The sequence below is a fragment of the Ursus maritimus genome, unplaced genomic scaffold (assembly GCF_017311325.1).
Source record: "Ursus maritimus isolate PB19 unplaced genomic scaffold, ASM1731132v1 scaffold_24, whole genome shotgun sequence".
Taxonomy (NCBI): Eukaryota; Metazoa; Chordata; class Mammalia; order Carnivora; family Ursidae; genus Ursus; species Ursus maritimus.
In genome coordinates this window covers 46,169,802-46,197,759 of record NW_024424897.1, presented here as the reverse complement: position 1 = coordinate 46,197,759, position 27,958 = coordinate 46,169,802, and the positions used below count along the sequence as shown (strand labels likewise).

General features: G+C 53.4%; 1 protein-coding gene across 3 annotated transcripts; it reads left to right on the top strand.

The window, feature by feature from the left end:
- Positions 1-159: 159 nt before the first annotated feature.
- CAMKK1 (calcium/calmodulin dependent protein kinase kinase 1) lies at positions 160-27,446 on the top strand. Of its 3 annotated transcripts, none has more exons than XM_008695235.2 (16): positions 160-239; positions 7,310-7,710; positions 8,671-8,718; positions 9,189-9,242; positions 9,639-9,690; positions 9,956-10,089; positions 10,548-10,584; positions 11,346-11,367; positions 12,558-12,646; positions 15,806-16,005; positions 17,918-17,971; positions 18,750-18,823; positions 20,580-20,667; positions 20,895-21,023; positions 23,116-23,219; positions 25,390-27,446. In XM_008695235.2, exons 2-16 carry the CDS (start codon positions 7,351-7,353, stop codon positions 25,460-25,462), a joined length of 1,518 nt encoding a protein of 505 aa, XP_008693457.1. In that variant the 5' UTR covers positions 160-239; positions 7,310-7,350; the 3' UTR covers positions 25,463-27,446. The 3 variants fall into 3 exon arrangements, with proteins under 3 accessions (XP_008693457.1, XP_040497115.1, XP_008693456.1); XM_040641181.1 differs by lacking the exon at positions 160-239 and adding an exon at positions 7,035-7,189 and having other exon boundaries at positions 23,116-23,229; XM_008695234.2 differs by lacking the exon at positions 160-239 and adding an exon at positions 7,037-7,189.
- The last annotated feature ends 512 nt before the right edge of the window (positions 27,447-27,958 follow it).

The following is a 27,958-nucleotide window of genomic DNA, read 5'->3' as shown; positions in this document are numbered from 1 at the left end:
CCAGGAGCCGGGCGGGAGTCCCCGGCACGGATTGGGCGGCTCCGCGGGCCGCGCTGCACAACCAATGAACGCGGGCGGGGCGCGGCGGCCGGCGAGGGAGGGAGAGCTGTCTGGAGCAGCGGCGCCCGCGGTCTCAGCTCTGCGATCCCAATCCGGGAGAGGCGGGTGGGGCGGGGCGCGGACGTCGGGAGCCAGCCTGGTCGCCCGGCCGGCCACGGAGACGGTCGCCAGGCGCCGAGGTACGGGTCGGTGGGGAGGGGACCTGGGGCGGGGAGCGGGAGAGGACGAACGCCTGAACGTCTTCTCCGAGCCTGCAGGGAAGAGGGATGGTCTACGAGGCCGCGTCTAACGAGGGCCTCTGGGACCGCATTGGTGCGGGGATCCTCCCCCCTTTTGGGGGGCCGAATCTACCAGGTGCCTCCCGGAGCCCGCTTCTGTCTGCGCCGGCAGCCAGGAGCGCATGTCTGCGGTCGCTCCGCCATCTGCGTCGCTTCCCCAGGTCTTGTCTGCGGGACTGCGTTCATACCCGGCGCACTACCCACCCCCGCCCCGGCCGTGGGTGGGAGGCCGTGTCTCTGCAGAGTGGGCCCAGACCTGTGCACCCACGTGTGGATCGGCGCTGAGTGCTTCTCCTACGCGGAGCTCCGCTGAGTCTTCCTGCAAAAACTGGGGAGAGGCGGCGGGGGCCGGGGAGGGTGGATGAATGGGGCAGATGTGGCGTGTGGCTTTAGCTGCGCAGTCGTTCCCCTGGACGGGGCTGGGGTGGAGGGGTTGGAAGAAGCGGGCACTGCGGCTTCAGGGGCCTAATAGGCACAGAATTGGTGCTCGAAGGGTGCACACGTGCGCGGGGACCTGTGTGTGTGTTTGGAGGTGGGTGTGTGTGTCACGTGGACACAGGAGCGTGCCTATGTGTGTGGGGAGTGCATGACTGGATGGCGGGTGTGTGAGGGCCGATCACATGGACGTAGGCGTGCGCGTCTCTGGGGAGGCGTATGTGTGCGTCTCGAGGGTGCAGAGGTGTGTAGGCAAGGTTATGCCACAGGTCACAGGCCTGTGTCTTTGTGGGTGCATACGGGGCTGTGTACCTGCCATGTGGGCCACGGAGTCAGGAGGATCGCACAGCTCGTGTCCTTGAGGATGCACTGGCCCCCACGCAGCCCTCATTCCTTCATTCAGCATACAGATTGAGAACCCACTGTGTGTCGGACCGTGTCCCAGGCTCACAGACTTTGGGGACCCTTGCCTCCTCCTTGGTCTCTCACCCTCAGTCCCCACAGCGGGCAGGGGGATCATTTTAAACCTCCTCCATCTGAGTCATTGCCCTGCTCAGTACCATCCTCTGGCTTTTGAGGCCTCCTGGTCTCAATCCACAAACCCCTCCAAAGCCAAGCCCTGAGTCCCAGGCCGAAAGTGGCTCTTTGTCACGCGCAGTGAGAACTTCCATCCTCTCCCCCTCTGAAGTCCTTATTCGGTGGTCACGGAAGACCTTACATACCACCTCCTCCAGGAAGCTGCCCCTTGGGTCAGGCACAGCGAATGGCTGGGCCTTCTCATCCAGGTGTAACTCTGCTCAACTGGGTACCTCTCACTTGCAGAACCCCACTCCAGCAACGTTAGCCTCTTGCTGTTCCTCAGACAGTGTGAGCACAGTGCTGCTTCACAGCCTTCGCAGTTGCTGGTTCCCCTGCCTGAAATGCCCTTCCCAGATGTGCACACTGTTTGCCTCCTCACTTCCTTCAGATTCTACTCACATTTTACAGAAAGGCCTTTCTGACCACACTATAAATAGGAACCCCAGCCCCTCACTCTTGATTCCCCTTACATGACTGTATTTTTCTCCATAGTACATACCACTTGGCATATGTCATCTGTTAATTACTGCCTTTCTTGTTTGTTGCTTCTTGCCCTTACTAGAAATTAAACTGCATGGAAGCAGGGACTTTGTTTTTGTGGTTCATGGTTTTATTTCCTGGCACCTAACATGGGAGCTGCTTATGGAGTATTTGTTGCATGAATGAGTGACTCTGGATTTGCATCCCGGGCGTCTCTCTGGCTGCTCCCTACCCTGTGAGCCCCCAGTCTGAGGCTAGGTCTCCTCTTCTTCTATCCTCCAGATTCCAAGTTCCTGGAAGGCCCGGTGTGGGAGAATTGTGACCATATTTGCATGTTAGAAATATTCCCTCTAGCAACTGGTGTGGAGGAGGGCGTGGGGTGGGGTCAGGGTATGAGCCTGGAGGTGGGGAGACGGTAATGGCAGAAGCAGTGAGAAAGAAAAGCAGAGGTCTAACTCCTGACTTTGTAAGGGGTTCAACTTAGTGACCTCACCCAGCAGTGGGGAGATCAAGGAGGGCTCCCAGAGGAGGAGATATCTGAGCTGTCCTCCAGCAGCAAAATAGAGGGAGGTGTGTCCCTGGCAGAAGGCACAGCTTGTACAAAGGCCTGGCAGCAGAACAGAGTCTGCAGTTTGGGAAGCTGCGAGTGGTGTGATGCAGCCAGAGTAGAGAGTAAGTGTGGGGCTAGGGGAGCAAGGATGAGTGAAAGGGAGAAGATGGGTTCCTGGGTTTCTGGAGAATTGGGAGGATGACATTACCTATCTCTGCAACAGGCAGAGGAGGAAGAGCAGACTTGGGGGAAATGCTAAGTTGAATGGGAACCCTGTGGGTCTGAGCTGCCCAGGAACATGGTGGGGAGGCGGCAGCTGGCTGGAAAGAATTGGGTTGGAAGTGCAGACCTGGTATGGAATATGAGGAGGGGCAGAGATAGAAGGTGATGCCTGGAGACCATCAGCCAAGATGTGCTAAAGATGCACTGAGGGTTGCCATGCCAGATTGGGCACAGAGTCCACCTCAGAGCTTGGGGCCTCTCTAGGGATGATGGGAGGGGGCGTCCTCACAGTAGGCATCCTTAAGCATGACTTGGCACTAGATGCCTGGGCCTCCCTCAAGGAGAACTGAGTCATCCCGGGCGGAGGCAGGAGCTGCAGAGGGTACCCGTTGCCAGGGTTGTCCAGACACTTGTCAGGAGTATAAACACGGCTCCTGTGAGGCAGCCTGGCGATGTCAGGGCCACCTTCTTTGTCTGGCCTGAATGGCTAGACCGCCTTCTTGCAGCCTTCCCTTCTGGCCAGATTTTGGATGGCCAGGCCATGTCCTTCTGCCTGGATGGTAGCTGCTCAACATGGCCCTGAGATTCATGGCAGCCTTCCAGAACTCAGAGTGAGATCTGAGGTGCCTGAAGTCATCCCAGAAGGGGCTGCTTGAACATTTGGACAAGATTGAGGGGCTGCCTGCTCTCTCCTGCTCTGGGCCTCCTCTGAGCGACCCAGGTGGATGGGGCACGTCCTGAGGATGAGGCCAGGCCTAGCAGGCATCTGGAGCCAGGGTCTGCACGTTGGAAGTAGCCAGACACTTTGGGGTGGGGGGCATAGTCTGAGGGGATCAATGTACCCGGCCATCCTGGAGCCAGGGGGCAGATACGGGGTTGTACGTTGTACATCAAGGCTCTCTCTCTTGGTGGCTGCTACATATAGACACTTCTTAGCCCCATATCACTCAGGCACAAACTGCTTCTCTGTCCAATCTCATCTACTTCCTTCTATAGCCCTTGGAGTTGGCAAGATGGCAGCCTCCTGTTTGATTCACATATGAGGAAACTGAGGCTCCAAGAGTCTTAGTGACTTGTCCAAGGCAACACAGCCCAAGTCTGGGAGGACAGGATTAGGGTAGCTTTTCCCAGTGAGAGAGGACCTCAGTCTGGTCATTCTTGGCTACAGGACTAGGCTGGTCCCGGGGAGGCTCTTCATGCCCATAGAGTCCATGCTGGACCCGCAGCCTGGGTCCTAGCCTGTCTGTCCATCCTTCTGTTTGCCCATATAGTCCCTAGTTGCCTACCCAGTCAGTTTCAACCAAGTGTCTACTGAGGCCTCAGTTTGGGGAGGGCCTTGAGAGCTCCCCTGGGTGGCCCCTCAGAGAGGGGTGGCGCCTGCCCAGGACACACAGCCTAGCCTGGTGGACAGGTGACCATGTGGGAAGTTCAAACTTGACCTTCTGAGATCAGGTTTCCATGGTCCCCATGCAGACCCCACCCCCCATTCTGGAGCACATGTACATGAAGACCTAAAGGCACCCAGTGCACATGAACACATTTACACACCTGTGTAGACCACACCGCTAGAGTTGTCTCCATGCTGATGCGCTTCTCTATCTGGACAGCCCTCCCACCCCCTCACAGACACACGCCATGACCCCATGACCACAGCCCACATCCCTGCTTGCTCACATTCTCTCACATGTGGACACATGCCATCAGACGCATAGCCTCAGGTGCTAGGCCCTGTCGCCTGGACATGAGGCTAGAACTTGGGACCTCCCTACTGCCTCTTGAACAGACATGCTTAGTCACCTGAATTTGATCCAGGCAGGAGGGAGGGTGGAGGGCCTGACGTCAGCCTTCATAGCCGCCTTATGCCGCCTGCACATCCATCTGGGCCACAGCGTGTCCTAGGCAATCGCAACAACAGCAGCACAACAACTCACTTTTACGGAGCTTCCCCAGTGGCAGACTCAGTCCTGAGCCTGGCATGGGTAGTGTTCACACCTTTACGCCCCATGACTACCCAGCGAGGTGAGACTGCTATTAGCCCCATTCTATAGATGAGGAAAACTGGGGTGCAGAGGTGAAGTCACCTGCCCAAGGGCCCACACCAGGAGGAGATGCAGCCTGCAGCCTGGCTTCAGAGCCTGGGCCCTTAACCTGGGAGCAGGACCCCAGGCTGGAGGAGAAAGACTTCTGCCTTGACTTACTGTGTGAGCCTGGGCCCGTCTCTGGCCCTTGCTGGGCCACACTTTCCCATCTGAGAAGAGGGAAGGAAGGGAATTAGAGGAGGATGGCTTCTTGCTGGGATAACAGCCTTAGGGAAATCATATGCAAATTGTATGGGCCAAGACCACCTGTGGCCTCTGTCCACCTGGAGGCCGCAGAGCAGAGAGCTGGAGCTCCTGACACTGATCCATTCCCTACCATAGACTGGGGCCCCAGGCTTGTTGGGGTCCCCTTTGTGAGGCTGCTTTCCCAGGTCGATTGGGGACAGCACTATAATGATCACTATGGCAACCATTCATTCAACATATATTTATTGAACTCCTATTTATTGAGCTGCAGATACCAATGATCTTATGGAGACAAGACAGACAAGAGCCCTAATCTATGGATTTTCTATTCTAGTAGAAGGAAAGGGGGCTACATGGCAGAAGGGTGAGGGGCAGTAGAGTGGTCCATCTACAGGGAGCAGTGGGATGGGCCAGCCAGGTTTGGAAGGCTCCCTTCAGCCTTGGCTTCTTCCTTCCTGCAAGTGGCCTGGTTCCTAAAGCCTCCCTGATACATCAGCTGCATTCACTGTCCCTCCCTCCCATCTCTTTCAGGGAGGACTCCTTGATACTTCAGCCCTACTCACCTTCCTCATCTCCTTTAGAGAGGCCTTCCTGATGTTCAGCCCTACCTGCTTCCCTCACCTCCTCCAGGGAGGTTTCTTTGATGTTCCAGGCCCACTCATTCTCGCACTTCCTCCAGGGAGGCATCTCTGATGCTCTAGGCTCACCAACTGTCCCCTCATTCCTCAAAGCCCGGCCTTCATGTTTTTCCTGTTGCCGGTCTGGATTCCCTTCTCCCTTGCTTTCTGCATGTCAACATCAGCTCTACTGCCTCTAGGTTTCCAGTCACTCAACACACTGTGTGCCAAGCACAGAAGTTCTGGATGACACACTTGCCCACTATCCATTTCTAAGCCTTATTGTGGCCCTAGGGAATCTGAGAAGGTCCTACATCCATGGTACAGATGGAGAGACTGAGGCTCCGAGTCAGGAAGGAGCCTGCCTCGGATCCCACCACAGTAGGTTGGCAGGCAGGATTGGAACGCAGTCCAGGATCCTCTGTGGCCAGTGGGCTCTAGTGAGCCCTACCTCCTTGACATCTGTCAAAGCAAGGTGATGGGGGAACAAGGGCTATGTTCTTTTTATTTATTTATTTATTTATTTGACAGAGAGACAGCCAGCTTGAGAGGGAACGCAAGCAGGGGGAGTGGGAGAGGAAGAAGCAGGCTCCCAGCAGAGGAGCCTGATGTGGGGCTCGATCCCGGAACGCCGGGATCACGCCCTGAGCCGAAGGCAGACGCTTAACGACTGAGCCACCCAGGCGCCCAAAGGGCTATGTTCTTAAAGTCACTGTGTGAGTACAGAGGAGGTTAGCACCAGACAGGAAGGGCAGAGGGTCAGGAGTCCACTCACTTCCTTTTCCTTAGAAGATGCTGAGTCTGGCCCAGGAAGGAGGAAGGGCATTGGGTGGGCGTGGGGCCGTGCTCAGCCTCCAGCAGAGATGGAGTCCCAGTTTGAGTGTCAAGGTTCAACCCAGGGTTGTGGCTGAAGGTGAGGGCTACGGCTGGGGTCAGATGTTGGTTTGGGGTTCAAGCTGGGCTGAGTCCTTAGCCTGGGGCCTGGTTTGGGGTTCAGAATGCCGTAGGGTCAGGGTATGTGTAAGGCCAGGCCATGGAGAACATTTCCAGCCTGAGCAGCTGTGACAAATATTTTGGGCACACAAATAACCTGGAAGGAAAAAATCAGGAAAAATAAGGAATGACCTTTTGTTTAGTGGAGTTTCTCTTAACAGCCACCAAAGCAGTAGTCCCTCCCCTAATGGACCCTGTCCTAGGCTACAGACTCTGCCGAGGCAGGAAAGGGAGTAATGGGAGATGGCAAACTTGCTCTGTGGTCCTGGAGAGGCCTTCCTGGAGGAGGTAAGTGACTGGCTTGGAGTATCAGGGAGGCCTCTGCGTGACCAGTGCCCAGCTCAGCTTCCGGGCAGCAGCACTGGAATGCTCTGCCGTCAAGGGTGGGGCTGGTGAGTCACTGGGCTGTCTGCTGGGTGGGGCCTGAGCTGACCCTGGACTCTGTTTCTCCCAGTGCTGCTGGGCCTTCAGTATTCTGCCCGTGTCTCTCTGTCCTGATTCCAGAATATCAGCTTCTCCCTGTTTCCCTGTGAAGCCGGCAAGGCGGACATGACCGTACCTGTTTTACAGATGGGGATACTGAGGTCTAGAGAGCTGCTATGCAGCACAGCCAGATGAGTTCCTGAAATTCCTTTAGTTAGCAGGGACAGACTTGACTTTGGATGCTGGCAACTCAGGCAGAGGGAACAGGTAGGGCAAAGTCATGAAGGTGGGACCTAAGGGTTCTGGCTACAATGGGAGAAGGGCCTGGAAATCTGACCTCCATACTCCATGGCTAGGATTGAAGCCTTCTCTGTCCTCTTTTCTCAGGTTCCCAGTAAGGCTGCACAGAGGACCCCTTAACTGTGGCAATGGAGGGGGGCCCAGCAGTCTGCTGCCAGGACCCCCGGGCAGAGTTGGTGGAGCGAGTGGCAGCCATTGATGTGGCCCACTTGGAGGAGGCAGGAGGTGGCCCAGAGCCTGCCAGAAATGGTGTGGACCCTTTGCCAAGGACAAGAGCTGCCTCTGTGATCCCTGGTGGTGCTTCAAGACCCCCCCTAGCCCGGCCCAGCCTTTCATCTAGGAAGTTCTCCCTGCAAGAGCGGCCAGCAGGAAGCTGCCTGGAGGCCCAGGCTGGGCCTTATGCCACAGGGCCTGCCAGCCACATCTCTCCACGGGCCTGGCGGAGGCCCACCATTGAGTCCCACCATGTGGCCATCTCAGATGCAGAGGTTGGTGGGGCAGAGCTAAGGGGTCCTCATGAGCTTTTCGGTAGTCCTCAATGAAGATGATTTTCTGTTCTGGCCCCCGCCGCACAGCTGCCGAGCCTTTGCTTTTGCAAACCCCCCAGAGTTGAGGAGCTTGCTATCTCACAATATGGCTCTTCCCACCAGGGGAGCTCCATCTGAACCGATCACGGGAGACAATCACTGCCTCTTATAAGTCCCACCATTTCTACCCTTACACCAGGCCTCAGAAACAGGCTCCTCCCTTATCCCCCAAGAAGTCCTTTTAGAGATTTGAAGATAGATAGTATGTCTATCCTCCCCACCCAAAGTCTAACCTAGCTTTAGCCCCCACTTCTAGTCCTGATTCTTAGAGTCTCTGACTCAGAAGCTGCCAGCATGCTTCCAGCCTCTGTTCTTGCTTCTGTTCCTCTGACCCACTGGCTCTGTCCTTGCCACTTAGATCTAACAGTGAATCCTGGTACCCAGCGAGCAATCTACTGATTGCAGAGGCTGGGCTAAAATTTTATGCCTGAGCCGGGGCTCTGGTCTCCTGTCCCTAAGGCTCTCCTCATCTTTCTTGTCCATGCAGCCAAGACCTTGCATTTAGCTGCTTCTAGAAATACTTGCTCATGTGTTTCTCACAGATGTAGGTCTCCCAGACACCAGCATTCAGGCAGGAATCAGTGCATTTTTCTTTCACCACTTCCTAAGGAGTAGAGTACAGCCATGGCTCACCATTCATGTTTGCAAGCACTATCCAAGGCCTTTGTCACTTTTGGTGGCATGGACACTGCCATGTTTCCCCCATCCAAACTTGAAAGGCTGATGAGATGTGGGGTCTGAGAGTGAGGGGCCCAGAGCCAGGATTGGGCCCTGAACAGGCTTCTGGGGTGGGATCAGTACTGCCTCTGGGTTAAGCTTTACCTGATGCTCCCCTCTTTCTCCCTTCCTCCCTACCCTCAGGACTGTGTACAGCTGAACCAATACAAGCTGCAGAGTGAGATTGGCAAGGTAGGACTGGGACAGGCCGTGGGGACTTCTCTCTTGAGGCTTTGTGGAGGCAGCCTGTCAGGATCCTCTGCTCGAGAGTTCCTCCTCCCCCGGGAATGTGAGGTAGAGCCAGAAAGGCCCCAGCTTAGAAGTGAAGAAAGTTTTGTCCTCTAGGAAATACCCAGGAAGGGGTGGGAAATGATTCCCCATTCCTGGTTCCTTAGTTTTTGATGGAAGACAAAAGGGGACTGAGGGAGCATAGAGCTGTGTTGAGCCAGGCAGAGGCAGTTACCAGGGCGCAGGAGTCCTCTCCCTGTCTGCCAGAAACGTATGCCTGCTGGTGGCCAGCTGGTGGTGGGGGTGGAGCTGGGCTGTGGGGGGAGGGGGCTGGAGCTGTTCAGGCTGCCCATTCCCTGAACTAGTACTGTGGGGCGGTGGGGGGAGGGGGCGGTTGCCCAGTCCGGGCGGGACTGACCAGTGCCTATTTCCAGGGTGCCTACGGCGTGGTGAGGCTGGCCTACAACGAAAGTGAAGACAGGCACTATGTGAGTCTGGGGGTGGGAGGGAGGTGTTGCCCTGGCCAGGCCCCAGAAGCCTGGGAGGTGGGCAGGGGTTGTGCTGGGAAGACGGAGGACAAGGCTGCTTCTAGAGGGAGTGAGCTCCTGTCCCTAAGGGTATGCTTAGTAAAAAGAGGAAGCTTCTTGACCCTGAGAATATGCCGGCAGAGGCTGGGCCCCTCAAAAGCTTATTGGGGAAATAGGGTAAGGCCTAGACTCAGATATGGCCACTCCCTAACACAGCTTAACCACACACCTAGGCCATACCTTCAGTTCTGGCGGCAGTCACCAGTGTTCCTTTGTGGACCTCTGTCCACGTATAACCAGCCTGTTCTAGCTTCTGGTGGCTACACACGAGTGACATTTCTGCCCCTCCCTCCTCAGGCAATGAAAGTTCTTTCCAAAAAGAAGTTACTGAAGCAGTATGGCTTTCCACGTATGTATCTGCTGGGTCCTACGCTTGGGAGCTCCTTGCTCCTTGCCTGGGGGCAGAGGAGGAGGGGCCCTCGGTCCGTAGCTAGTTTTTTTAGGACTGGGGTAGAGGTGGGGACAGCATGAGCAAAGGCCTGGTGGTAGGAGTGTGCTGGGTGGGTTGGGGACAAGACCATGGTCTTACAAAATTCTTGCTTGAGGCTGGTTGCAGGGCCGTGGTGAGGCCCAGCTTCCTGCCACAGGGGCTTGACTCACTTTCCTGGTCCCAGGTCGCCCTCCCCCAAGAGGGTCCCAAGCCACCCAAGGAGGACCAGCCAAGCAGCTGCTGCCCCTGGAGCGAGTGTACCAGGAGATTGCCATACTGAAGAAGCTGGACCATGTGAATGTAGTCAAGCTGATCGAGGTAGGAAGCAGTGGTGAGTGGGTGGGAACTCGTGCCCAAGTCCCGTGCTTAGGAACACTCAGCACAGACCTAGGGTTCTAACTGGAGTAGATGTGGCTAAGGCCTCTGAAGACAGTGCTAGACTTGGGGTGGGGGCTATAAGGAGGTGTCTGGGGTCAGTTTAGCCTGGTCTGGGATGTTCTCAAGGTCTCAGTGAGGGTAAGGGACTACCTAGAAACAAGAGGTGAGCCCCTTGTCACAGTAGGAGGGGAAAAGAGCTCGATGTCACTTGGTGGGCCAGGGTTGAGGGTCAGTGATTTTTGAGGCCTCATCTGTCTGATGCCTGCACAGTTACTGCTCCGTTGTCTGGGGTCACTGCAGAACCTCCTGGGGGGCCCGGGGCTGGTGAGTACAAGGAAGTCTGGGACTCCCACCCCATGCCCCCCACCCCTGCTCCCATATCTGTTCCCTCTGACTAGGTTTTGGATGACCCAGCTGAGGACAATCTCTATTTGGGTAAGTGACCCAGCTCGTTCCCAAAGTAGCTTACCTGGGGTCAGTCCAAGGGCTCCCCAGGGACACACATGACCTTCAGATGGGCTATGTGAACATGTTCTCAAGCCCTGAATTCCCTTGCCCATCCCGGCCTACCCAGGCTGAGAATATCCAGTTAGATTCAACAAATGTTCCTAAGCCCCCACTCCACTGATCAGAGAGAGAGTGGATCAGGTAGTTGCAGGAAGCAGGCTATGTGATATGGGTTCCCAGATCCTGTCTGATAGTTCTGTGCCTCAGTTTCCTCACCTGTAAAATGGGGACAATGTGTCTACCTCATAGGGCTGATATGAGCAGTAAATGAGTCATTATATACAAGATTGTTGTTAATGTTAATTTCATGGCTGGGTTTAGGGGCCCTGAAATGGGGCAGAAAGAACACTGGCTTAGGAATTAAAGCCAAGGCTTTAGTCTTCACTCCCTGACCTACCTGCCTATCTGCTATGACCTTTAGGAAAATTCCTGCCCCTTCTCCGAGCCTCAGTTACCCACCTCCTTCCCAGAAAAGAAATCCATGCTGAATCAGATAAGGCAGAGCCATAGTAAAACTACTCGCACCCATTTACTTCCTCTGATACCCTGGCACCCTTGTCCCATCCTTCCCTCAGGTATGCTTGGATGTCTGACCCTCTCCTACCTTCCAGAATAGGGAGGGACCTTGGTATCACCTGCTTTGCTAGCCTGGCTGCACCTTACTTACTTTTTCTTTTCTTTTCTTTCAGTGTTTGACCTCCTGAGAAAGGGGTGAGTTTTCCTTCCCAATCAGTCAGGCCAAGTCTGATCCAGGCCTTCTTTTCCCTCCCTGTGTCCCTAGTCCCAGGGTCAGCTACTCTAGGACAAAGCAGAGGCCAGCGCCCTACCCTTGGGGAGGTCTGGTCTCGGGGAAAACAAGAGACCAAGAGGACAATTCTTTGAAGTCTGGTGGGGGTCAGTGAGGCTGGAACATTCAGAGAGTCCTCTGAAAGAGAGGGTGGATTTTGAGCCAGGCCTTAAAAAACTGGAAAGATTATGAGGGAGGAGAGGGAGAAGAAAGAAGCGTTTCTCAAGCAAATATGTAGAGATGAGGCTCTTACCTGGATTCAAAGCACAAAGAGTTCTTTCAGCTTTACAAGTTTATGAGTTGGGTGGGTGGGACTCCGTTTGCTGCCATTTATAAGAGGGGAAGCTGAGGTTCAGAGTGGGTAAGTGGTTTGCCCAAGGTCACACAGTTCTAATTCGTGTCTGCCCTATTTGGCCTTCCCAGGCTATTTGCAAAACAGCAGACATGGGGTAATGGGCACAGGCCTGGGTGGACCAGAGGCCCTAACTGTCCAGACCTTGAATATATGCTATGTACGGCTTGTGATTTGTCTCTCTGGGGGGAGTGGGGGGTGCCAAGAGTAGCATCCTTCTATTAAGATTCAGAGGCTTTCAAACATTTTTGGCCTTCATTCAACTTAATATGTTTTACATTGCCATCCATATCTATAACTGAAACCAAAGTTTTACAAAACATATCTTTATTAATGTGATATACTCTAATAAATTCTACTTCATTAGACAAACAAACCATTAACCAACCAATAAATTGATTTCATGACCCTTTATTAGGTCTAGACCTACAGTTTAAAAAACACTGGCATCTTTACAACAGTTTGGTTATGGATAATTAAGTACTTAAAAGAAGGAATACCAAGCCAATCAGAAATTAAGATAAAGCTAATTTGCAATTATAAAGATTGTAAAGGAATATTTGGGTCTGTGTGTGTTTTAAGTGTTTCATTATATAGGAGAAATAGCTAATGTCTTGGGTTCTGGGGAGCAGTTTGAGCATAGAGGGCTCCCGGGACGTCCCGAGGGGCCGAAATGACCCCGCCCTTGTCCCCCTTCACCGGCTGTCTGCTTTTACTCATTCGGACTCAGCTGAACACTGCTCCTCCCATCCCTTCCTGTAGGCCCGTCATGGAGGTCCCCAGTGACAACCCCTTCCCGGAGGAGCAAGCTCGTCTCTACCTGCGGGACATCATCCTAGGCCTTGAGTACTGTGAGTGAGGGGCTGCTTGCACCCTGTAACAGGGGACAGGGGAGGGAGACCCCGGAGGGGTGGAGCCCAGGCTGAGCTGGCGCTTAGCAGTTCTTGTCAGTCAGCGCTGATCTACCAATCAGTTTCATTTGGGGGCGTGACATGGGCTCTGTGGGCGGGCCGAGCTGCTCGGGTGGGAAGGGGAAGGGGGCGGTGGCTGACTTTCCTGGACGCGTGCCGGCTAGTCGCCGTCAGGTCGGGCTGTCCCTTGGGTGTTCTGTGTCTATATCTCTTCTGCTGCGTTCCTAGCCAGGTCTTAACCTGTGCACAGGGCCTCAAGAGATGTAGGAAGAGATTGATGTCCAGCTGTCTGTCCTGTCATGGGTCCTGTGGGTGAGGAAGTGTGTGTTTTCCCGTGAGGGCCCTAAAGTGATGCGCGTTCAGGACGGAGGATGTTAGCTCAGACTGTATCTGTGGAGCTCACTTATTCACTCATTCACCTCATTCATATATAAGTACCTGCTGAGTGACAGCTAGAGGCGAGGAGATGACAAGACCCAGATGTGAACTCGGATCTCCGTCTAGCGGGCGGAACAGAAACTAAGCAGGCAGATTGAGTGCCGTGCCTACTAAGTTTGGGGAGGCACAGGGCTGTCAGAGCACTGAGGGAAGGCTTCCTGGAGGAGGCCACTTGTGACCAGGGTCCTGAAGACCCTGGCCAGGCTTAAGGGGTGGATAAGAGAGAGTACGCCAAGCAGAGAGAACTGCACAGCAGAGGCACAGAGGGGAGGGGGCATGTCCTATCTGAGAATGGGGAGAAGTAAAATCTGGTTGAAACGTGGGGCTGAGGGTGGTGAAACCGGATGCTGGAAAGCTCTTCAAGCCACACCCTGAGGGCTGGCAATACCTCCACTGAGGACTTTCCTGATTTTATCCTGTCAGCATTGTAAACCCCTGAGGGCTTTGGGAAGGGAGGGGCATGATAGGATTTGCATCTTAGAAAGCTCTTTCTGGCCGCTGTGTGGTGGCTAAATAAGGGCAAGAGGTGGCCAGCTGGTTAGGAAGGAGGCTTTTTCTACAACCCCAGTGACAGATGGTGAGGCCTGGATTAGGACAGGTCAGTGGGGAGGAGACATGAAGGAGCTGAGCAGGAACAGCACTGGATGACTAATTGGTCATGGGGAGGGAGGTCCTCAGACACCTAGGTTTCTAGGTGAAACAGGAGTGATGCCCATCTCTCTCAGGAGCATATTCTCTCCCTGAACAGGGTGAGGACCTAGCTGAGATAACAGGAACAGGATTATCTTTATCTCATTTGAGTCACTCCAGTGCCCCCTAATTAACACTCTCTTTGTACATATGGGGAAACTGAGGCACACAGAGTGGAGGGCTTTGCAGGAAGTCCCTATCAAGGGTCTAGACTTATGGGAAGGGGGCATTTCACCCTGGGTGTGACAAGTGGCAGCACAACCCTATACCAGGTTGGCTTCCACACCTTCCCGTCCTGGCCCCTTCCCTTTAGCTGAGGGCCTGTTGTCTCCCATGCTGTGTTCTTCACCCACCCGCCCAAAAACAAACTAATCCCATCTGGCTTTTGGTTAAAGCCTTATCAAGACTCACCTAATCATAGTGAAGGGCTTCCCAGAGCCCATTGGTCAGAACCAGGGGCTGGACAGGCAGATGAATGGAGGCACCAGGCCCTGAAGACCTTCCTTGTGATTCTGGTCCTCAGAAGGGAGGGTCAAGGCTGCTTGGGGAAGGCTCTGTGGTCAGGGAGCTCAGGCCTGATTCTTATAGATGGGGCAAGTGCAGCAAACAGGTATGAGAAGCTGTCAGATCTGGAATATATCTTAGAAGTTGAGACCATAGGACTTGCTGATGAATAGGATATGGGGTCTGAAAGAGGGGAGAGTTAGGGATGATCCTGAGGTTTTGGCCTGAGCAGTTGATAATGTGCCATTAGCTGAAGCTGAATAGGAAAGACTAGAGGAGGAACAGGGGTCTTCTGTTTTGTTTGTTTGGTGGTGGTGGTGGTGGTGGAGTACGTTGCTGACAGAGAAATCAAGTTCTGAATTAGACATGTTACTAAGAAATATTGAGATTGACATTGAGATGTTTACTGGATATCCACATGGATAAAGAGCCCAAGTTCAGGGGAGAGGCCAGGGTTTGAGATAAGAATTTGAGACCATTTTTCCATGGTCAAATACACAGCCCCTTGAGCCTCTGCACTCCAGTGGGTATGTGTCAAATCTCTTGTGTGCACCAGACACATAGGAGGCAGTCACTACAGGACGACTGGTTTGGTTGTTATTGTTTTGTGACACTCACTCCCTTGGCCCCTAGCCTTCCTCTCCTCCACCTCTCCTCGCTTCTTTCCTCCTGCCCTTTCCATCTTCCCTCCTCTTCAGCATCTTTGGATCTGTTGGTCCAGGGGAAGATATTTGCTGAGTAGGGAGCCCACAAGTGGGTAGCTGGGGTAGAGTCAGTGGCTTCTCTCAGCTGGGACATCTCTGGCCATCTTGGCCTGAGATGCCATTTTTCCTGGCAGTCCCAGACCCAGGAAGCAAGGTGAGCTCTCAGCCTACTGCAGAACGCTGCTCCTTACGCCAGCCATGTTCATCCCAGCAGTCCCTCTCTCTCTCTCTCTGAAACCCCTTCAGCCCAGAGTCCCTAAGCCTGAGGGACTACTTCTGCAGGATACCTCACTGTTCCACCCTAAGTCCAAGAAGGAAGAACATCTCTAACCAGGTTGGGTGGGGGAAGAGACTGGGGAAATGTTTTGACAGGCTTTGGCACTGTAGATAACATGAGGGAGGGCCAGAGATGGCCAATGGAGAGCCTCCTTTCCCGATTTCCTCTGATGGCCCCCCTCAGCAACAGGAGTCTTGATTGCCCCAGAGAGCACTCCATTTGGAGTCCAAAACTCCTAACAGTCCAGTCCTGGCTTTGCTTCTAACAGCCTGGGCTGGCCTTGGTGTCTCCACTGCGTAGTGAAGCAGAAGGCCCGAAACTCCCTTTCGAGGTCCTCCTGAGATGAGTGCGTGCATGGACTGGGATGGCCCCACTCCTTCTCACCTACACTTTGAGATGGCCTTCCCTGGCCAGGTGAGGGCAGGTGGGGTGGGGGGCTCCAGGCATTGGTCCCCACGCCAGCACTCAAGCTGCCTCTCTCTGCAGTGCACTGCCAGAAGATCGTCCACCGGGACATCAAGCCGTCCAACCTGCTCCTGGGAGATGATGGGCATGTGAAAATTGCTGACTTTGGCGTTAGCAACCAGTTTGAGGGGAACGACGCTCAGCTGTCCAGCACAGCCGGGACTCCAGCATTCATGGCCCCTGAAGCCATTTCTGATTCTGGCCAGAGCTTCAGTGGGAAGGTGGCTTCTAGGACCTAGGCTGAGTTGGGCTTCAGGTGGAGGGGTGGGATAGCTTGTAGTGGGGCCTCATTTCCAACCTGAGGGTGTCAGGGTCCTTATGTCTCAGGAGTGAACACTGAACATGGTCCTCTCCTTCCTGTTTGCCTCTTCCTGGAGTCTTGAAAAACTCCTCAACTTTGGCCTCCTCTCATTTTCCAGCAAAATGGCCCCAAGTCTCCCCTGCAGATATTTTCTGCCAGCTGCTCTGCGCTGAGTACGGGCCGGGCTGTGGAACAGACAGAGCCCAGACAGCCCAGCTCTCTGTCCTTCTGGAGATGGTGGAAAAGAGCAGGAGAGCTCATGTTTGGGAAGAAGCTGGAGGCTCCCCTCAGACTTTTTGGAGATGGCAGGGTTTGAACTAGGCCTTGAAGAATGGGGAGGATTCGAGCATGAGGTGGAGTCCAGAAAATGTACGAGAGCACTGAAGGGCACAGGGAAGGGGGCATGATGGTGCTTGGGCAGAGTTTAGAAGGCCTGGGGGCTTGTGGTTCCTCCCTAATTGACAGAGGCAGTGGGCACAGCTTTCTGAACAGGGGGCTGCCGTGTAGTGTGTTCCCCTGGGCACATGCCTGTTCTCACCTGCCAAGGAGGCAATGGTCAAGAGGCATTTGGACATGTGTGTGGGTGTGGAGCTCAAAAGAGAGGTCAGGGATGTAGACAGAGATTTTTTTTTAAGAACTTCTAATTTTGATATAATTCCAAATTTACAAAAATTGCAAGAATAATACAAAAAAACTCCCATGTATCTTTTTACCCAGATTCACCGATTATTGACATTTTGTCCCTCCCATTTACCTTTTCACCATCTCTCCCTATATTTATGTGATTCATATTACATTTTTCTGAACCGTTTGAGAGTTAAGTTGGAAACGTTATCCTCCTTTACCACTAACTATTTTAGCAGATATTTTCTAAGAACAAGGACATTCTCTTACATAACCTCAGTATGATTATCAAAATTAGGAAGTTTATCACTGATACAAGACTATTATCTAAATGACCTTATTCACATTTCATCAGTTGTGTGGATCCTGTCCTTTAATGTCCCCTCCCTTTTTTTTGGTCCAAGATCTGACCCAGTGTTAGTCACAGCATTCAGTTTTTATATCTCTTTGGGGTCCTTTAATCTGGAATATTTCCTCAGACTTTCTTTGTCTATTCTGACCTTGACATTTTTGAAGAGAACAGTCCTGTTACTTTATAGAATGATGTCAGTTTGTGTTTGTCTGGTGTTCTCTGGTTCCCTGGTTGGATTCAGATGAGGCATCTGTGGCAGGAATATATAGGTAGACATTTGAGAATCATTCACATATGAGGGAAAGTGGAAACCAGGAGAGAAGATGGGGTTCCAGAAGGGGAGAATGTAGAGAGAACAATGTTAGAACCCGGGATATAGGAGCTGTGAGGAGCTGTGGAGGTGACCCAAGGCCAGGGCCTTGGTATGGGCAGGGGCTGTTTCTGGTGTCAGAAAGAAGGTAGGTGGTGACTTCTCCAGTGGATTATTAGGAAAAGGGATGACGAGCTGGTTTAGTGAGTCTAAGTTTAGTACATACCATGGTTTCTGGGGTGCACCATGGGTACAGCAAATGTGACCCTGTAGGTAAAGGTAGTTTTGCACCTGTTGAGATAGAAATGCATCTGGTTGGGGTCTGTTACAAGGAGACTCGGAATCCCTGAGAGGTAAGGGCCCTGTTCTGGTCATCCCTGTGTCCTAGTGCTCAGCACAGGGTCAGACATAGAACAAGTGAGTGGGAGTATTTGTTGAGTGAATACACGACTGAGGAAGGAGTTTCCCAGTATGCCCACGGGAGGCTAGTTGAGTGAGGGGTCTTGGTTCTTTTTGGGGGACTGATGTGATCTTGTTTCTTCCTAGGCCTTGGATGTGTGGGCCACTGGAGTCACGTTATACTGCTTTGTCTATGGCAAGGTGAGTGTTGGGTGGGCTGGCAGAGCTGGGCAGGCCCACACCTTTGGCATCATGGGCTGGGCCTAGCTGAACCAGGATCGATGACAGCTGCAGTCCCTTCCTTTATGTCCTAAAGCAAAGTGACTTTTGAAAGGGCCCACCTGGCTCAGAGAAGACTGAGGGAAAAGCTTTTTTCTGTTTTCTCCTGACCCTTGGGAGGAGATTCATGTGAAGGAGTTCCGGGACAGCAGACATCCCAATGGGAGGTGTAGATGGTGGTGTTGCCACCTCTCCACCAGAGCACTCCCTGTCCTTCTGGCCCTTGATGCCATTCATTCTTTCTTTCATTCACTCCTCCTTCCCTCCCTCCCTTCCTTCTACAAATCGTCCTTAACTTTTGCTCTGGGTCAGGCTGGGCCTTGAGAACACTCAACTGACTTGGCGGAAATCCCTGTCCACAGGTGCTCCCACTCTAGTGACTGCACTGAGAGGCAGGAGGGAATCTCAGTGAACGTGTTCTCAAACTCCAAGCCCTGGAAAGGGAGGCCTTTCTGCAGGTGGCTGTAAGGCCAGTGGGTACACCCAGCCTCGTAGTTCCCTCAATGACTCATTTGTTCAGTCACTCTTTTTTGAGTACCTACTGTGTGCCAGGCCCTGAACAAGTTAGACAAGGTTTCTCTCATCTGTTAAGGAGCCCAGAGCACCCCCCCAAGAGATGGCCGCACCAATAGATGGGGTCAGTCCTCCAGGGCAAGTTGAGGCCCTGGGCCTGCATCCTTTGTCTGCTTCTACCCAACAGTGCCCATTCATCGATGATTACGTCCTGGCCCTGCATAGGAAGATCAAGAATGAGGCCGTGGTGTTTCCTGAGGAGTGAGTTGCCCATCAAGGGGGCTCCTGCCCACCCCCAGGGAGTCGTGTCTGAGTTGTAGCAGAGCATTTGCCCTTTGAAGGCCCCACCCCAGCCTGCAGATCCTGGAGGTGGGGGTGCTGTTTCCTGGGAGGGGCCCCTGAGCAGATGGAGGGGTGGGACTGTAGAGCAAGGTCTCAAAGACATCTGATTGGATTCCATTGTGCAAATGGAACTCTGAGACCAGGAGTTGGGCACAAATGACCCCAGGTCACATACTGACACTGCTCCTTCTCTAAAGTCTTACGTGGGGTTAATGGCATCAACCTTACACACACCCTGGAACCATGGGGAACCTCTACTTTCCTCAAATGGGGTAGGAGGGCTTCAAGGTAGCAATGTGCTTCTCCATATTGTAGATGGAAAAGTGGAGGCTCCGGAGGAGAGTTATCAGTGGGTCTGGGATTTAAAGCCACTCCCTCCTCCCCGTCCCTTTGTTTGTGACTGAGGTCTCTGAGCCCAGAGCGACTATTTGGAGAGGTCTCCCTGCTCATCTGTGGTTCTTCTCATTATGATATTGGCTACCATGGCTCCTTACTTTTCAGGGCCCTACTGCCATCTGATCAAAGTCCCCCAGGCAGGTCAGAAACCAACCTGGGTATTGTCCTCAATGACTCCTGCTCCCTTGTGCCCACTTCCAGTCTGGTCCCCAAGCCCTGTTCAGTCTACTTCATATATCTCTTGAATCCGTTGCCACCTGCACCCCTAACTGGTTCTGTTCTCAACCTTGTCTAGCCACCTTGTCTTTGGTCTCCCTGCTGCCAGCCTCCTTCCAGTTCAGCCACCACAATCAGGCCAGGGCGACCCTGATATGGCACAACATATCTCACCATATCTCCTGCTTAAAGTTTTTCCAAGGCTTCACAAAGCCCACATGAAGAGGCCCTTTCCTGACATTCAAGGACCTCTGCCACCTCCTCCCACACAGCACTAGCCAACTAGATTCCATCCCTTCCCTATAATTGTCTGTCTCTGTACCTTTCCTCCTGTTGTACCCCATGCCAGAGCTCTCTTTCTTCCCAGCCCAGGAGTTGTAAAAGGGATTAAGTATCTAGGACAGCAGAGCGATCCAAAGTCAACAGTCCCAAGAGTGAGTTCCTTCTCTGTAGGCTTGGCCAGACGGGCTTCCCAAAAATGTTGGTAGTAAAGAAGCCTGGAGTTTGGGCAGAAATATGTCCAGGCCAGTGTGGGGCTGAGAGTGCTGTTCCCTCTTCCCCTGAATCTCTTATCCCTGCCCTCACTCTTCTGGGTAGCAATATGTCAACCCACTAACCTCTCTGGGCCTCAGTTTCTCCTCTGTCAAATGGGAGTCTTTTTTGGCTACCTCCTAGGCAGAGGAGAGGATAAGATGGCGAGTGGGGCAAAGGCCCCTGATGTTCCATAAAATGACTCTTCTCACATTATCCTCACCATCTCTGCCAGCCAGGGGGTGTCCAGTACCCCTGGGACTGCATTTGTGTTTGTGGCTCCTGCCTCCTGAGGGAGATGGCTTTATTTCCTGCTCAGGAAAGAAGGATATCCATCTACTTGTTCTAAACTCCCCTTCTACCCTGGTACCTTGGGGTATCCCTCTTGCTCTTGAAGAAATGAGGGTTGGGTGTGACTCTGTCTTTTCGTGTAGTATTCAGGGAATCCCAGAGCAGGTGGGGATTGAGAGGTGGGCAGGAAAGAATCCTCACTAACTATCTCTCCCTCATCTCCTTCCTTCCCCCCTTTTAGGCCAAAGGTCAGTGAGGAGCTTAAGGACCTAATCCTGAAGATGCTAGACAAGAATCCTGAAACAAGGATTGGGGTGCCAGACATCAAGGTTGGGCAGCCAGATGTCTTGGGCTGGACTGGTCTTGGACACAACAAACAGGCCTCAGTTTCTCCTTCTAGAGAGCCCTACACCAAGATATATAGATTATATATTGGGTTTGGATTTGGGGTTTGTGGGCTTTGGGTCCCCTCAAGGCAATTGCTGGTTGAATGCCCATGGTCCATTGCTGACGGTATCTGTCTATCTGACCTCTCCCTGCCTTCCCAATTCCACAGTTGCACCCCTGGGTGACCAAGAGTGGGGAGGAGCCCCTTCCCTCAGAGGAAGAGCATTGCAGTGTGGTGGAGGTGACGGAGGAGGAGGTGAAGAACTCAGTCAGGCTCATCCCCAGCTGGACCACGGTGGTAAGGGGGTGAGGGGCAGAAGGCTCCCTTGTCCTGGGAGGGCCTAAGGAGGACATTGCCATTGCCTGAGACTTGCTCTATGCTGGGCCTTGTTGGGGGACAGAGGGCCATCTGGTTGGCCAGCCCCAATGCTGATCCATACTGAGACCCTGCTAGAGGGTAGTGGGGAAAGAGGTCATGTTATTCAGCCTCATGGTAGGGAGACCAGGAGACTTGGTGAGGAGAGTGAATGATTTTAAAAATACACTGCCTTCACTGAGTGTCAACATTCACCATGACTGGAAGAGGCATTTTCTTCCTTCTCCCCAGCCCTCTCTTCCCCTTCCCCTTCCCCTCCCTTCTCCCCACCCTCCTCCCTCTTTCCTTCCCTCCCTGCTCCCAAGCACTGTACTAGCTGCCAAGGACATGATGGTAAGAAGGCCTAGGAAGTTTTTGAATTGGAGAGGTGGCCCTGTGCCCTCTGGATCCCATCCATGTGCTCTCTCCACTTTCCTCTCACAGTTCAGTTTTTTTCATCTTCCTTTGGACATCTTCCATGTTAACTGTTGGGAGTTATTCGTGTAGCCCCTTGTGGCCACTTGGGGTTTTTTGGGGATACTGAGAACCATGGCCTGCCCTGCACTGAGGTATCATAGCAAGTCGGGGTAATCACAAGGCAAAGGGAAAGTTGATACTTGTGCTGTAGGTGACATCAGGCCTGGGCACATCAGCCCTCCTTACTGGGTCCAGGCCCAGCTAGAGCCAGGTGGCCAAAGTCCTGCTCATTCCTATGATCTATAGAGCTTCAGGACTCTAGGAGGGCCCTGGAACCAGTCAGCTCCCATAGGGTCTCTATTGCTACTTCCTTGGTCTTAGCCACTATTGTCCCTCTCCTCAACCACTGGAATGGCCTCCCAAGTTGTCCCCTGCTTCCACCCTCACCCCCACCATGGCTGCTGCTCAATTCAGCAGGCAGGGTGGTCCTGGTGACTAATCATGTCACTTTTCAGCTGAGACCCTGCTCACTTAGGCTCCCATATCACTCAGAGTGAGAACCACAGTCTTGACTTCCCTAGAAGACACTGCGCAGACTGCCCACCTCCCACCCCTATCTCCCCACTGCCTTACCTCTCTTCTCCCTCCGTTTGCTCAGCTCTAACCATGTGCCACATAAGCTGCTGCTCCAGAACCTTCCTTCCTGGGGGATGCTCCTGCCCAGATATCTGCAGGGCTCACTTCCTCACTCCCTTCAGGCCTGTACTCCAAAGTCACCTCAGTGAGAAGTGAGCCTTCCCTGGCCCCTTATCTAAAATTCCCACCTCCTCTTTGTCAACTGTCTCCTTCTACCTTGTTTTCTTTTTTTCTCCTTAGCCCTTACCACTAACTAGCGTATATTTTACTGATTTGTCTTATTTACTGCATGTCCCCCCAACTAGAACATAAGCTCCACGAGGGCAAGAATTTTTGCTTCAGTGTGGCGCCTGTGCCTAGAATAGTGTCTGGCAAATAGTAGGCCCTCGATAAATAGTTGTTGGTTGAAAGAATGAATGAATAAATGGGTAAAAGAACAACTGAATGCACCCCCACACTAGGCGTGTGTGTGTGTATAGGCAGGGGCCTAGAACCATCCTTGCTGCAGGAGGAGGGACAAAGTCAGAGAACCAGGGTACAGCAGCGTCTCCCTGCCCAGGCATCTCCCCCAGGCCAGTGTGCAGCTTCCTCTCTGCTCTGCCTGCTACAGCCTCTCCTCCACGCCATCCTTCCCACCTCAGCTGTAAGGCATTTCCTGATTGCACTCCTCATGTCCTCAGGATAAAGCCCCTGCTTTCAGCCTGGCATTCCAGACCCTTCATAGTCTGCTCCTGGTCTCTGGGTACCCCCATGTACCAGTTGTGCTGAGCTCCTCACCAGTCCCAGAATTCACCCTTAACCATCACCCCCTGTGCTGTTGCCATTTCCTCTGCTTGGAATACTCTTCCTTTCTCTGCTGACTGAAAGGGAGTCTCAGCAGGGCCCACCCAGGAGCTTTCCCCTTAGGGGGTCAGAATGGAGGCTGCCAGTGTGTCTGGGAGCCTGGGGTCCTGTGTTCCTCACTCTGGTGTGTCCTCCCCAGATCCTGGTTAAGTCGATGCTGAGAAAGCGTTCTTTTGGGAACCCATTTGAGCCCCAAGCTCGGAGGGAAGAGCGATCTATGTCTGCTCCAGGAAACCTATTGTCGTAAGTACAGGTGGGCTGAAGCCTGCAAGGTGCTCCCTGGGGTGGCTGGGGGCTGTGGTATATCCCCGCGACTCTCACTGTCACTGGGCTGTGTAGGCTGAGCCTGGAGCGTGGGGACTCAGCCAGGTCTCAGAGGAGGGCCGCATTCACACCTCTGCTCTCAGTGCATGGCAGCCTAGTCGAGGTTTGTAGGCATCGTGTCTGCTCCTTGTAGAAGGCTGCCTGTCTGTGGAAGGAGAGGCACTTTTGCTGACTCTTCCTGGCCTGGGGGACTATTAGCTTTCCTGAGTAGCCCATGCTACCTCCAGCTACTGCTGAGGCCATGTGCTCAGGCATCACTTTGTAAACACTTGTCCAGCGATTAAATATGGACAGGCTGGCTGATAGGGCCAGGGAAGAGGAACTCTTGTTTGCCAAAGGCTCCGTACTGTGAACCAGGCATGTGCATTCACCACCTCCTAGGAGAGGTCAGAAAAGCAGTTCCCCAAACCTCTGTGAGCCTCGTCCTCAGCTTTTCCACCTTCTTCTATTAAAATAAAAGTCAGTTTGGGTTGCCAAACAAGGCCTGCTGGAGTTTGTGCACAGACCTGCAGAGAGAAAACTGTGAGGGGATCCTGGACCAGAAGGTGGTCCTGGGACATTGGTTGCCTTCCTCTGGCCTGTGAAGGGTATGCAGAGGGGAGACATTGTGCACGCCCCCCAATCTTCTGCCTCTCCCACCCGCTGTGTGGAGAAGGCATGCTCCCTAGAGAGGTGAGTGCCAGACGTTGTCCAGGTACCCCAGCCTCTCCAGAAGGAGTAGCATTACTTGTGCTGTGCAGGGTCCCAGACACTGGTTTTTTGTAAGTGGGCTCTTCAGAAGTGTCAGGTCCCATCGTAGTGGACAAGCTGGTGTCTGCTCCAGCCAGAGGTTGCTTGCACTCGGTAAAGACCATATACAACAGCTTGCCATCCACTTGACAAACTTCCCGGCCAGTGGAGGTTGAGGGTTGGGCCTTTGGAGAGGCCTTGACAGAACTGAATTTATTTTCAGTTCCCTGTCTCTTCAGTGAGGTGGCCAGGGCAAGGAGAAGGGGTTGCCTGGGCTCCTCTAAGTCTGCAGGCCTCCATGCTGGAACTGGGTTTAGTGTAGGGGATCACATATTTTGCATTCAAACAGAGCCACTTTTGAGAGTGAAAGAGGAAGCTGTTACTAATTATGGCAGGACAAAAGGCATTAAGTAGGACCATGATGATGAACAAACCTGGATGGCTGGTTACTCTAGCTCCATGCCCATGGCTCTGCGCCCCCTAGTGGTGGCACAAGGCAGTCACAGGCTAAAGACACCTAGTCCATGTCTGGCACAGAACTGGGTCCCAAGAATACCACTGAACAAGGCAATCATCGATCATTGTCCTTTCATGGACATATTAATGGGGAGAAAGGCTAGTTTAATCATATGGACTGTGAAAGGATTGGGGTTAATCCTTTTCAGCTATAAAATTCTATAATTCTGTGACCCAAGTTTAATTTTGAAAAGCAGGTTTTACCAACCTCATCAAAGTCCCAACATTTGTCCTTGATAGACTCTGTTTTTTATGCTTTGGGATAATTGGTGAAGCTCTACAGTAGAGTTAAATGGGATTGATTTTTTAAATACCAAAACCTATCCATTCGTCATTTTAAAAAGAAAAATCTTAGGGGAATAATCAGATACAGGAATCCATTAAATATGTGACAGAATTTCAAGACTGATAGGTAGACTCTGCCCTGTGAACAAGGCAAAGAAAATACAAAACCAAAGCCCCTCTGCCCAGGATGAGGGGGGCTGAGCTAGGCCACCATGGAGGGCGTGTGACCCAGCTGGTACTAAAGGATGCAGGGGAGTCAGCTGGCTCAGCTTGTGAGCAGCTCTGGAAGCCAGGCTGGGAAGTCTAGACTTCATCTCCAGGCAACAGGGAACCACAGAGGGTTGTGGGCTAAGACTAGGGATAGGGAGACCGGCAAGGGGCCACAATGCAGGGGGCAAGACTCAGGTGAACTTGGGGAGATGGCGGCAGGGGGTGGGGGAGGGCAGGGGGCAGTGGTTGAGAAACTGCGGAAAGGAATGGCTGTGTGTGTGTAAGAGTGTCTTCCTGAGTGCATGTTCTGACCCCTGAGGTTCCTCTGCCCCTGGTGTCCCCTGAACAGGAAAGACAGGTGTGGTGAAGGGGGCAAGAGCCTGGAGCTCCCCGGCGTCCAAGAAGATGAGGCTGCATCCTGAGCCCCTGCATGCGCCCAGGGCCACCGGCAGCACGCTCATCCCACGCCTCCAAAGGCCCACTGCCCTCATGCCGACAGCCGCCCCTGCGGGCAGGGGGCTGAGGACTGTGGCTCCTCTTCCGGCCCTCCTCCTTCTGTCATGCTGCATGACCTCAGCGCACAAGTCCAGGGACAGGATTGGAATGTTCGTCATCTGGGGTTTGGGGGGCAGGGATCCCATGAGGCCTTTCTCCTTGTCCTGGCTTTCCCTGGTGGGACCCATCCTGTGGGAAAGAGAGGTACCCATGGTGCCTTAGAAAGCCCACCCAGCTAGCTGGCAAGGCAGGAGGGAGGAAACCAAGCTAGCAGGTGAGGCCTGGTTTGCCACCACAGCAGAGACCTCCCACTGGGAATCAGGCAGGCCTGGCTCGGTTGCCTCATGCACATGGAGGGCTGTACCTTGCCCACCTCAGGGGGGTCCTGCAAGAGCTCTTGTCTAATGAGAATGCTGATATGGAGGCTCTGAGTCCTCAGGGGATATTCTTGGGTCTCACTGAGGCAGGAGCCAGCACTAGAGAATTCAGATTCCTTTTTTGTTGTCTTTTGCTTTTAACATTGTGGCGGGAGGGTGGTGGTGTGTAAAGGCCCGCTTGGGAACATCTGAAAAGCTCTCCCACAGCTTTGGGTGGTCCCCAGCACACTCATCATTATTTGGCAGCCAGGTGGGGTGGGCTGACCTTCCTTGATTGTTTCGCACTTGGCACCATCTGGAGAATGGGTTAAATGAAAGTTCTGGGCAGAGGCCTGAGCCAGGAGCACCCCCCTTCCCTGCCCAATTCACTCCCTCCCTGCATGGCTCCTCTGTAGAAGAGACACCAGGGGAGGCCCGACCAAGGGCCCTGGACTCACAGGGCTGTGGCCTTGCAGATGCTGAAGTAACTGGAATCCACCTCCGCTCTGACACTGGCCTGCCCATCTCGCCCCAGAAACTGCTCTCACATTCCTACAACGAAGGACAAACTGCCCAGGTTGGAAGGCAGCAGTAAAAGTGGGACCCTGGTGGGATGTGCATGCTGGCAAGTGGCCACAGGGGCCTCCTGCCACTGCCTCACCCCCAAGACAGTTGACATTTGGCCTGCACAGAGCTGGTGTGCTGGAGCATGTGTGTGGGCCTGGCTATGCTGGGGCAGACTCGATCTCCCTGGGAAGATCTTCTCCCAGAGAAGATCTCCCTGGGATCCGTGCCTGGCTGGCTTGGCATTTACTAACCAAATGCTCAAGCGGTTGACCCCCAAAGGAAAATAAAACAGGCCTCAGATACCTCCCCTGAAAACATGGGCCAAACAAGGGATTTCAGTTGCCTGTGTGGGGCTCCTACTGCAGGAAGGCTGGTGCTGAAAAAGAAAGGGGGGTGGGGCTGGAGGAGCGTCTGTGTCCTGCTCATCTTTGTGCCTGTGGGTATATGTCGCACCTCCACGCACACGCATGTGTGTGCCCGTCCGCTGCACACAGCACACTGCATGTCTTGCACTGGCACATGCATCTGTAATATAGTTTCTAGGTGTCTTTAAGGCTATGAGCAGAATGTGGCTCATTGTCAGTGGGCCCACATTTCTCCCTGGCTCCTCTGCACTAAGGCATTGTAACCCAGGGCTTAAAAAATAATTCAGTACTATTTTTAAGAACACTTTTTTAGAGTTCATGGGAGGCTGATCACAGATCCACAAGTTTCCTCGAGCATCTCTACACTGGGGCCTGGAGGGTGGGAGTCTCAAGGGGCTACGTCAGCTGGGCCTGCCCTCGCAGACCTCAGAGGTGGGCCTGGCTTGATTGCCCATGTCAAAGCCTGGATGGGGTGCTCACCCCATCACCGAGGGTTTTGGTTGGCCTTATTGTTTTTGAATGTAGCACAAGTGATGCACAAACTCAGTAAGAGTGTTTTAAAAATTAACTTCCCAGGAAGTGAGTTAAAAACAATAAAAGCCCTTCTTGAGTTAAAACAAAAACAGAGCAAAAACTTTGTGTGTACATTTTCAATATCTGGATGTGTGCTCTTCACTCACCAGCTGGACCACTGGCTTTGCTAGTTCTGGAAGAGTCTGAGCAGAACAGTGGTGAGAGGGGCTGGGGGGTGGCGTGGGGAGGGAGAGGGAGGGAGAAAGGCTGGCTCTGGAGGGTGAGGAGCTGCAGTAAGGGATGTGACTCAGTCTCCTGAGCAGGTTCTGTGGCCCTTCCCTGGGAGGAACAGGATGTTTAGGAGCCAGTGGGATGCCATGTTTCAGGGAGCCCAAGATCTGGTCCTTGGGAGCGGAGCCATCACCACTCCTCATGGGACAAAAGTCCCAGTGGATCAGCACAGAAGTCCCCGTGACACGGGTCCAATGTCTTTACTGTGCCCCTTTAGCCTTGGGCACTGGCATGGGCTTTTGGCACCCTGCCGTTCCCTGCTCATGGTAGGCCGTCCGTGGCCATCGTGAAAAGAGTCGTCAGTGAGGTCAGACAGCCTTGAGCTTGAATC